Source organism: Mauremys reevesii, linkage group 9 (assembly GCF_016161935.1).
Source record: "Mauremys reevesii isolate NIE-2019 linkage group 9, ASM1616193v1, whole genome shotgun sequence".
Taxonomy (NCBI): Eukaryota; Metazoa; Chordata; order Testudines; family Geoemydidae; genus Mauremys; species Mauremys reevesii.
The window spans coordinates 49,175,829-49,187,887 of NC_052631.1; the positions used below are offsets into that span (position 1 = coordinate 49,175,829).

Genomic DNA, 12,059 nt, shown 5'->3' on the forward strand with positions numbered 1-12,059 from the left:
ACTCATACTTCTGTTTCCTTTTAAATTTAGTCTTTTTAGACAAAGCAGAATTAGCCCGTACAGCCCATTGCCACAGGATATAGTTGAGACCAAGAGCTTACTAGGAATAAAAAGCCATCAGACATGTATATAGATGACAACATCTATAGTTATATTAGATAGGACAAACATGATATGATATAACCTCTCTCCTGTTTCAGGAATAAGCCAACCATTAACTTGTCAGGGTATAGAAAGAAACTTCTTCTTCGAGTGCTTTCCCTGTGCGTGCTCCACTCCAGGTGACAGTGCGTCCTGGCGCCGTTGATAGATCTTCAGTAGCAGTGTCTGGTTGGGACGCATGCACTCAGCTGCTGTCTTGCGGTGTCGTTAGGGTCTGCCTGAGCGTGCGCATCCTGTACCCCTCTCAGATCCTTTTCAATCGTCCTCAGCTGAAGACGGGACTTGGGGCAGTGGTCATCTCTTCCCTGGTTACTGTAGGAAATAAGTAGAGAAAAATAGAAATAGTTAGCTAGCCATTTCCCAGTTCTCCCTTTCCTTTAGCATAGTTCATTAGTTTAAAAAAAAAATTTTTTTTCCTTCAGTTAGTCTCTTGTTGAGACTTCCCTGCCCGCTCATACTTTCATTATGCCGGGGTCGCCAGGCTTTAAGAAATGTTGCTCCTGCAAGGAGTCTGCCACGGTCTGACGGGCACTCACTCTGCATTAAATGCCTTGGCAAGATGCACATCCCTGCGAAGTGTCTCCACTGCACCATCTTAAAAACTAGAGCTTGCCATGACACAGACTTGTGGCTAAAAAGGCTCCTCAGGGAGACAGCTCTACAGCCGCCTACGGAAAATGACAGTAAACCCTCTCCCTCAGGCTCCCCTGCCAAGTCAGAACAGCCTGGGAGCACGGCTTCACCCTTTCACGGGAAGAGGCAGGAAGCCCTAATGTCTCCTCTCAGAGACACTCAAAAGTGTAAAAGATCTCCTGCAGGGTCTTTACCCTTGGTGCTACTAGCACCAAGAACAGGCAACTCTGACTGCCCCTGCACTTCAGAAGCAACTCACATGGGGCTTAAAAGCAGGGACCCGACTTCCCAGAAGCTCTCCTCGGCACTGGTCCCTCCGGCACCGACAATGGGCCCGGTGCCGGCAACGTGTTCCACGCGGTGCCGACAAGAAAGTCGGCACCAAGCCTGCCTGCCACCCCCGGAGCAGTTTCAGAACCCCTGTGGGGCACTTACAAATGTCTCATGGCTCCTGCAAAAGAAACTAAAATCATTCTGGGCTGCCACTCACATCCACACTCTGCAGCACACCAGCCTAGGGAGCAGCAACAATTCCTGCATCAGCAGGATATCTCTGTGGCCCCTGAGCCTGACTCTCCTCTCCTCCACGTGGAATACTCACTCTTTGAACAGCAGCTCTCACCACCTGACCTGGCTACTTTCACTGATAGTGAGAACGGCACACTGCAGCAGGCAGAGTTCTCCCTGCCTGAGTCTCCCCCTCCACCAGAGCCATACATACCCCAAGACATGGCGCATCATAAGAATCAGCCTCAGTTTCCCTACTTTGTCCCCCAGTGGCCGGGACCCAACTTTTCCGACCCGGTGCCCTGGCCTCAGTGGTACCCGTGGTCGGCTCCTGCCACTGCTCCTCCTTACGCCCTTTCTACCGGACCACAAGCTTGCCTATGTCTCCGGCTCCATCAACATCTAGAGCTTTTGAACCCCCTCCTGAAGAGGTGGGCTATGAACCTTCCCGAATTTACCGGCTCCTGCCTCGCCATCAGCCACAGAAGACGCCCTCATGCCTCCACCTCCACAAAACATGGAGGACTTTAAACAATTCCAGGAAATTTTCAAGAGAATGGCACTCAGCCAGGACATCCCTTTGGAGGAAGTCCAGAAGACCACAACATAGACTCCTCAAAATCCTCCAACCCTCTGCACCCTCAAAGATCGCACTACCCATAAATGAAGCTCTCCTAGAACCAGCTGATACTCTCTGGCAGACCCCTGCCTCCATTTCACCAACATGCAAGAAAGCTGAACGTAAATACAACGTGCCCATGAGGGACATTGATTTCTTTTCCCACCCACTTCTCTTGTGGTGGATGCAGTGACATAGAGAACAAAGCATAAGAACGGCAATACTGGGTCAGACCAAAGGTCCATCCAGTCCAGTATCCTGTCTACCGACAGTGGCCAATGCCAGGTGCCCCAGAGGGAGTGAACCTAACAAGTAATGATCAAGTGAGCTCTCTCCTGCCATCCATCTCCACCCTCTGACAAACAGAGGCTAGGGACACCATTCTTTACCCATCCTGGCTAATAGCCGTTAATGGACTTTACCTCCATGAATTTATCTAGTTCTCTTTTAAACCCTGTTATAGTCCTAGCCTTCAGAACCTCCTCAGGCAAGGAGTTCCACAGGTGACTGTGCACTGTGTGAAGAACTTCCTTTTATTTGTTTTAAACCTGCTGCCCATTAATTTAATTTGGCCCCTAATTCTTATATTATGGGAACAAGTAAATAACTTTTCCTTATTCACTTTCTCCACATCACTCATGATTTTATATACCTCTATCATATCCCCCCTTAGTCTCCTCTTTTCCAAGCTGAAAAGTTCTAGCCTCTTTAATCTCTCTTCATATGGGACCCTTTCCAAACCCCGAATCATTTTAGTTGCCCTTTTCTGAACTTTTTTCTAATGGCAGTATATCTTTTTTGAGATAGGACCACACATCTGTACGCAGTATTCAAGATGTGGGCATACCATGGATTTATATAAGGGCAATAAGAGATTCTCTGTCTTACTCTCTATCCCTTTTTTAATGATTTCTAACGTCCTGTTTGCTTTTTTGACTGCAACTGCACACTGCATAGACATCTTCAGAGAACTATCCACGATGACTCCAAGATCTCTTTCCTGATTAGTTGTAGCTAAATTAGCCCCCATCATATTGTATGTATAGTTGGGGTTATTTTTTCCAATGTGCATTACTTTACATTTATCCACATTAAATTTCATTTGCCATTTTGTTGCCCAATCACTTAGTTTTGTGAGATCTTTTTGACTTTCTTCACAATCTGCTTTGGTCTTAACTATCTTGAGCAGTTTAGTATCATCTGCAAACTTTGCCATCTCACTGTTTACCCCATTCTCCAGATCATTTATGAATAAATGGAATAGGATTGGTCCTAGGACTGACCCTTGGGGAACACCACTAGTTACCCCTCTCCATTCTGAGAATTTACCATTAATTCCTACCCTTTGTTCCCTGTCTTTTAACCAGTTCGCAATCCATGAAAGGCTCTTCCCTCTTATCCCATAACAACTTAATTTATGTAAGAGTCTTCGGTGTGGGACCTTGTCAAAGGCTTTCTGGAAATCTAAGGGACACTATTAAAAAAAAATTGAGTCCGTGTGGCATCTTAGAGACTAACAAATTTATTTGGGCATAAGCTTTTGTGGGCTAGAACCCTCTTCATCAGATGTATGAAGTAAAAAATACAGTAGCAGGTATAAATAAATGAAAGGATGGGAGTGCTTTACCAAGTGTTAGGTCAGTCTAACGAGATAAATATGTCCACTGGATCCCCCTTGTCGATATGTTTGTTTGACTCCTTCAAAGAACTCTAATAGATTAGTAAGACATGATTTCCCTTTACAGAAACCATGTTGACTTTTACCTAACAAGTTATGTTCTTCTATGTGTCTGACAATTTTATTCTTTACTATTGTTTCAACAGATTTGCCCGGTACTGACTTTAGACTTTACCGCCTGTAATTGCCAGGATCACCTCTAGAGCCCTTTTTAAATATTGGCGTTATATTAGCTAGCTTCCAGTCATTGGGTACAGAAGCCATTTAAAGGATGGGTTACAAACCATAGTTAATAGTTCTGCAATTTCACATTTTAGTTCTTTCAGAACTCTTGGGTGAATGCCATCGGGTCCCGATGACTTGTTAATGTTGAGTTTATCAATTAATTCCAAAACCTCCTCTAGTGACACTTCAATCTGTGACAATTCCTCAGATCTGTCACCTACAAAGGACGGCTCAGGTTTGGGAATCTCCCTAACATCCTCACCCGTGGAGACTGAAGTAAAGAATCCATTTAGTTTCTCTGCAATGACTTTATTGTCTTTAAGCACTCCTTTTGTATCTCGATCATCGAGGGGGCCCACTGATTGTTTAGCAGGCTTCCTGCTTCTGATTTACTTTAAAAACATTACCTTTCGAATTTTTGACTAGCTGTTCTTCAAACTCCTTTTTGGCATTTCTTATTACATTTTTACACTTAATTTGGCAGTGTTTATGCTCCTTTCTATTTACCTCATTAGGATTTGACTTCCACTTTTTAAAAGATGTCTTTTTATCTCACTGCTTCTTTTACATGGTTGTTAAGCCACAGTGGCTCTTTTTTAGTTCTTTTACTGTGTTTTTTTAATTTGGGGTATACATTTAAGTTGGGCCTCTATTATTGTGTCTTTGAAAAGTGTCCATGCAGCTTGCAGGGATTTCACTCTAGTCACTGTACCTTTTAATTTCTGTTTAACTAACCTCCTCATTTTTGCATAGTTCCCCTTTCTGAAATTAAATGCCACAGTGTTGGGCTGTTGAGGTGTTCTTCCCACCACAGGAATGTTAAATGTTGTTATATTATTATCACAATTTCCAAGTGGTCCTGTTATAGTTACCTCTTGAACCAGCTCCTGTGCTCCACTCAGGACTAAATCGAGAATTGCCTCTCCCCATGTGAGTTCCTGTACCATCTGCTCCAAGAAGCAGTCATTTAAAGTATCAAGAAATTTCATCTCTGTATTTTGTCCTGAGGTGACATGTACCCAGTCAATATGGGGATAATTGAAATCCCCCACTATTATCGAGTTCTTTATTTTGATAGCCTCTCTAATCTCCCTTAGCATTTCATCATCACTATCACTGTCCTGGTCAGGTTATATTCTTATTGGAGCATGAAATTACTATCCATAGAGATTCTATGGAAGATGTGGATTCCTTTAAGGTTTTTACTTCAATAGAATCTACATTTTCTTTCACATATAGTGCCACTCCCCCCCGCACAACCTGTTCTGTCCTTCCGGTATATTTTGTACCCCGGAATGATTGTGCCGCATTGATTGTCCCCACTCCACCAGGTTTCTGTGATGCCTATTATATCAATATCCTCCTTTAACACGAGGCACTCTAGTTCACCCATCTTATTATTTAGACTTCTAGCATTTGTGTACAAGTACTTTAAAAACTTGTCACTGTTTATTTGTCTGCCCTTTTCTGATGTCAGATTCTTTTTTATGTGAATGTTTCTGGTCTGATCTGGCTCATACTTTATCCTTTTCCATCCTCTCCTCCTGACTAGAACCTAGAGAATCTCCATCAATAGACTCTCCTCTAAGAGAAGTCTCTGTCTGATCCACATGCTCCGCTGCAGCAATCAGCTTTCCCCAACTCTCAGTTTAAAAACTGGTCTGCAGCCTTTTTAATGTTAAGTGCCAGCACTCAGGATCCACTTTGGTTTAGGTGGAGCCCATCTTACCAGCCCACTCCTCAGGACAAGGACCTCACATGCGTTGACCTCCTGGGACTCCAGGTTTATACCTCTTCTACTCTACAATTTAGAATTGCAAATTATTCCACCCTCCTTGCAAGCTATGACTGACAACTACAACAGGCTCTTTGATTTTGCCTCCCATATACCAGAGGACAGGAGAGCAGACTTCAAGTCAGTCCTCGTTGAAGGTCAATTGGTGTCTAGGGCGGCACTGCAAGCGCCCATGGACATAGCTGATCAGCAGCCCAAACCGCTACCACTGCAGTGGTAATGCGCCGGTTTTCCTGGCTCTTGGCATCCGGTATCCTCAAAGATTTGCAGACCGAAGTGAAGGATCCCCCCCTTTGACAAAGATAAACTCTTTTTTCCAAAAAAAGACGAAGTTCTTCACACTATGAAAGACCCTAGAGCTACTTTGTGCACGTTGGGCATATACCCATTCATCCCCAGGAGACCACAGTATCACCGACCCCAGTCCAGACCGTATGACACTGGGAGAAACCGCAACAAACCTCCTAGGCACAAGCAAAACCAGGTGCAACCAACTACTTCCCATCCATCGGGTAACAAACAAACAATTCTGAAGTGCTGGTCAGGGGTCTGCATGACCACCCCTTGATTCTGCCACCTATTTTCCATTTGGCTACCGCCTCCAGGCTTTCCACCATGTCTGGCAACAGATCACGCAGGACTGCTGGGTCCTGGAGATAGTTCAGTCAGGTTACTCCATCCCTTTCCTGTCTTCCCTGCCCACCCTTTCCCTTTCCCCGTCCCTCTTCAGGGACCCCTCTCATGAGCACCTTCTCTGCGTGGAGGTGGCTCATCTTCTCCACCTAGGTGCAGTCGAAAACGTACCGACGCAACATCAGGGAAAAGGATTCTACTCCTACTAGTTCTACTCCCAAAAGAAAGGCGGGGGGTGGAGACCTATATTAGATCTACACCGACTGAAGAACTTTGTACGTGTACAAAAATTCAAGATGGTCACATTGGGCACAGTAATACCCGTGCTGGAATAAGGGGGACTGGTTCACAGCCATCAACCTACAAGACCCCTATTTCCATATATCCATTCATCCAGCACACACTTCCTGTGATTTCTCACTATTGTGCATCTCGTATGCATGATCTCTGTTCGCCCCAAAATACAGGCATGGACCTGCCTTCAGTTTCTTGGTCACATAGCAGCCACCACCTTCCTGGCCAAATACGCCAGATTGCACATGAGATGCCTTCAGGGTTGGTTCAACTCCAACGACAAACCCAGAAGACACTGTTTCTGCGTAACACTGACTCCACCATCGAACATATTGGCCTCCCTACGTTGGTGGACAAAACCAGAGAACCTATGCATGGGTGTTCCCTTCCATCCACACCCCCCAGTACTCATTCTGTCCACAAACGCTTCCCAGATAGGTTGGGGAGCACATCTAGGCGAGCACAAGGCATAGGGCCACTGGTCCCTATCAGAATTGCATCTGCACATCAATCTTCTAGAACTCAGAGCTGTCAAGCAGGGAGGAGCACAATCTGACTCCCTATGCACAGAAGCCATTCAACTATTCAACAACACTACTGCCGACATGCTCAGCAGACACTTCTCCGAGGAACATGAATGGGAATTACATCCCACGATACTCCGACAGCTCTTCTCCCACTGGGGCACTCTGTAAATAACATCTATTTTACTCCAGAGCGAGACTCGGAAACACATCTCTAGGGGATGTGTTCCTCATTCCTTGGAACAACTCCCTCATGTACGCTTTTCCACTGATTCCACTGATACACAGAGTTCTACGCACGATCACAGAGGACAAGGCTCGGGTCATACTTTATTACCCCAGCTTGGCCCAGGCAGTCATAGTATCCTTACCTGCTATGCATGTCTATCCGTCTTCCCCGGACTCTCCCTGACAGACCAGATCTCCTCTCCCAGAATTGCGGTTGGCTTCTTCATCTGCAGCTCCGCAAACGCCATCTGATGGTGTGGCTCTTTCATGGTTTCAATCCTATGAATTAGCCTGCTCGGAACAGGTCCAACACATCCTCCTGCACAGTAGAAGGGACTCCACTCGTAAGACTTACCTGCAGAAATGGAAACTCTTCTCCATCTGGTGCTTCCACAAATGCCTGATACACCCAGACTGCAACCTTCCCTGACATCTTAGGCTATCTTTTCAAACTGAAACAGGACGGGCTTTTGCTCAGTTCTATCAGAGTACACCTCGCTGCCCTTACCACCTTCCATGACACTCTGGACAGCTATTCACTTTTCACGTGCCCCACCAAGAAACACTTCTTCATAGGCCTGCAAAATCTCTACCCTGAGATTCATTCACCAGTAGCCTCCTGGAGTCTCAACCTAGTTCTCTGCACTCTTATGAAACCCCCTTTCAAGCCCCTAGTCACCTCATCCCTGCTCCACATGTCCATGAAAGTGGCTTTCTTGGTTGCCATAACGTCAACAAGAAGGGTTGGTGAAATAAGCGCCCTGATGGCACCGTCCCTACACCATTTTCTCTAAAGACAAGGTTACTATGCAAACCCACCCCAAATTCCTCCCCAAGGTGGTGTCTACCTTCCACCTTAACCTGCCAATACACTTACCTGTATTCCATCCCAAGCCTCATACGACTCCACAGGAAGCTGCATTACATACCCTTGACGTCCAATGGGCTCTTGCATTCTATCTTGACAGAACTAAACCATTTCGTAAATCCCCTAGGCTATTTGTTTCTACTACTGAGAGATCAAAGGGTGATGCTATCTCTAAGCAAAGACTCTCCAAGTGGATCTTGGACTACATCAGGTCCTGCTATCATACCTAGAATGTTCAACCACCAGAGAGTGTTAGAATTCATTCTACTAGAGCAATGTCAATATCCTTTACCTTCCTCCACAACGTACCTATTACAAACATATGCAAGGCGGCCACATGGACATCTGACCACACATTTGCCAAACATTATGCTATCACACAGGATACCACAGCAGACGCCATAATCAGCCATACAGTACTGTCTACCGTTATTCCTTACGCAACTCCAAAATCCCACCAACCATAGTGGGTATTGCTTCACATTTACCTGGAGTGGAGCACCCACAGGGACAGCATTGGAAGAAGAGAAAGTTACTCACCTTGCAGTAACTGAGGTTCTTCGAGATGTGTCCCCCTGTGGGTGCTCCACTACCCACCCTCCTCCCCTCTACTTTGGAGTACTAATCAGATAACTCTACGGTAGAGAAGAAACTGAGGGGGGTGCGGGATGCACGCACTCAGGCAGACCCTAATGACGCTGCAAGACAGCAGCTGAGCACGTGTGTCCCGACCATGCACTGCTACCGAAGATCTCTGATCAGCGGTGCCGGGATGCACTGTCACCTGGAGTGGAGCACCCACAGGGACACACATCTTGAAGAACCTCAGTTACTGCAAGGTGAGTAATTTTCTCTTTCCTTTTGAACAAGTTATATGATGATTGTCCAGGGTGAGGGGTTTAACTTTTTTTTTTTTTCCTGAAGTAATTGGTATTGGCCACTCTTGGAAGTAGGACACAACTAGACTGGATTGATCAGTGGTCTGATGTAGCAGTTCCTGTTTTTTGAAACCCACTACTCACTGTGGGCATGCTCTTCGTCAGGAAACATGCAGTAATGAAATTAAGAAATTTACCTGTTGCTTCTGCAGCAAACAAATATTACAGCCTCACAGCACTTTGTATCAGTTTTTATCATTACCGAAAACTAGGCAAATAACCCAAAGGAAGCAACTCTGCTACATTGGCAGGAAACATAGTGTGGTTCCTACTATGCTCTCTCTGTTCATGAGCTCCAGGACTCAATAGCAGCAAATAAAAACATGACATTTTTAATCAGTGTCAAGGCATATCTAAGCCAAAACTCAGATGTTACTAATATGGTTGCATAAAGCATTTTGCAAAGCACAGTTTATTCTGCTATAGAGCTGAATCCACAAAAAAGGGTCAGAGCCTGTCTTCATAACAGTTGTTTGTGATACAGGGAAGAGATTATTAGGTGAGCAGCATGGTTTTATTTTTTGGAATGATTTAGCAGTAATGGCACGTAAACTATCTGAACAATGGTGTAATCTTTGTTTTTCATTAACCTAGAATCAACAGAACTCGACTTATTAAAGGATATTGAAGATACCTTAGTGAAAACAATTGCACTTTGCCAGAGGAATTCACATAGTTTAAACCAGCAGCAGCGAGAGGTAAGGGGATAAAAGGCACTATTACTAGGGCTTGTAGTACTATGCAAATGTGGAAGGAAGAGTTCCATTTTCAGTATCCGTTAAGTTAGTCTTCTGTTCAGTTGAACCTGCACACCTGTGATTTGGTAGATTCCTATCATTATACAGATTTGCTTCACATCTATGCATCTACTTTTGCATGTGCCTGATTTGTCCATGCTCAATGCCCAGTGCACACCTGCAAGTCAGGATTTGGGCATGCTTTGTGGGACCTATATGCACAGATCTGAACTTACATAGAGGTGGAAGCATGGTTCTATAAAGCTGGGCCATTGTGTATACTGTGAGTTAGCCAGAAACTGGAACTCAAAATGCCTTTGGCTTACCTCCTACAAGGAAGCGGGGCTGTTGCTCTGAGGGGTTCTGTGATCAGAGAGTGGTGTTTGTGAGATCTTCAGAGACATATCCCTGGAGCTTGATGATTTTCCATGTACGCAGGAGAGTGTCTGTGGTGAAACAGAATGTAATATTCTGCTGAGAACACACCCTTTGAGAAAGTAGAAAAGGCTAGGTCCTGACAAATAGTCATCTTTGAAGAAAATAAGGTGATAAATAAGTCAGCATGGATTTGTCAAGAACAAATCATGTCAAGCCAACCTGATAGCTTTCTTTGATAGGGTAACAAGCCTTGTGGATGGGGGGGAAGCAGTAGATGTGGTATATCTTGACTTTAGTAAGGCTTTTGATACTGTCTCACATGACCTTCTCATGAACAAACTATGGAAATACAACCTAGATGGAGCTACTATAAGGTGGGTGCATAACTGGTTGGAAAATCGTTCCCAGAGAGTAATCATCAGTGTTTCACGCTCATTCTGGAAGGGCATAATGAGTGGGGTCCCGCAAGGATCGGTTCTGGGTCCGGTTCTGTTTAATATCTTCATCAGTGATTTAGATAATGGCATAGAGAGTACACTTAGAAAGTTTATGGACAATACCAAGCTGGGACAGGTTGCAAGTGCTTTGGAGGATAGGATTAAAATTCAAAATGATCTGAACAAACTTGAGAAGTGGTCTGAAGTAAAGAGGATGAAATTCAATAAGGACAAATGCAAAGTACTCCACTTAGGAAGGAACAATCAATTTCACACACACAAAATGGGAAGTGACTGCCTAGGAAGGAGTACTGCGGAAAGGGATCTGGAGGTCATAGTGGATCACAAGCCAGGGCTGCCCAGAGGATTCAGGGGCCCTGGAGTCTTTGCCGAATTGCCACTGAAGACCTGGCACTTCGGCGACGGGTCCCGGGGCGGAAGGACCCCCTGCTGCTGAATTGCCGCTGAACACCAGCACTTCGGCGGCGGGTCCTGGAGCGGAAGGACCCCCTGTCACCGAATTGCCACCAAAGACCCAGAGCAGAAGAAGCTCCGGGGTCCCAGGCCCCGCGAGAGTTTTCCGGGCTCCCCGGAACGAGTGAAGGACCCAATAAGTGCAGGACCCACCAAGGTAGAGAAGGAACTTTATCACAGGTGGTTCCTGTGCTGATGATAAAATGGTTGCGGCATAGGCCTCAGTTTGTATGTTCACTTATGGTATTTCCTCTTCAGGCCTAGTGTGTATATACCAAGGGAGCAGAGGGGAGCCTTGGAATCCTTTAATGAGTGCAAAGACTCATCTGTCTTTTCACTGAAAAGATTGATCTTGAAATGCAAGTACTCTACGGCAGGGGTGGCCAACCTGAGCCTGAGAAGGAGCCAGAATTTACCAATATACAATGCCAAAGAGCCACAGTAATATCTCAGCAGCTCCCGCATCCGATCCTCCCTGCTCCCAGCGCCTCCCGCCGACCGACAGCCCTGCCAATCTGTGCCTCCCCATCACCTCCCGATCAGCTGTTTTGTGGCGTGCAGGAGGCGGGGAGGGGGAGGAGTGAAGGCATAGCAGGCTCAAGGGAAGGAGTGGAGTGGGGACAGAGCCAGGGGTTGAGCAGTGAGCACCCCCCAGCACACTGGAAAGTTGGTGCCTGTAGCTCCAGCTCCAGAGTCAGTGCCTATACAAGGAGCCACATGTGGCTCCAGAGCCATAGGTTGGCCACCCCTGCTCTACAGTGTTCTTGACCTCTCTGGGAAACCCTGAAGAGTGTAGCCATGATTCCTCATGCATCACAATGACAGTTGCCATTGATCTTGTTGCAGCATCAGCTGCATCAATTTCAGATTGCAATGAAGTTCTGGCCACCAGCTTTTTTTTGGTCACATAATTGCACTCAAAAACACAA

The 12,059-nt window shown here is 45.7% G+C and overlaps 1 protein-coding gene across 2 annotated transcripts in view; it reads left to right on the plus strand.

The window, feature by feature from the left end:
- Window positions 1-12,059, plus strand: part of VPS8 (VPS8 subunit of CORVET complex) — a 253,480-nt gene that overhangs the window by 164,098 nt on the left and 77,323 nt on the right. For both annotated transcript variants that reach the window (XM_039488831.1, XM_039488832.1), the window contains exon 38: window positions 9,699-9,802. In XM_039488831.1, the coding sequence (XP_039344765.1) occupies window positions 9,699-9,802 (104 nt within the window). The remainder of the gene's footprint in view (window positions 1-9,698; window positions 9,803-12,059) is intronic.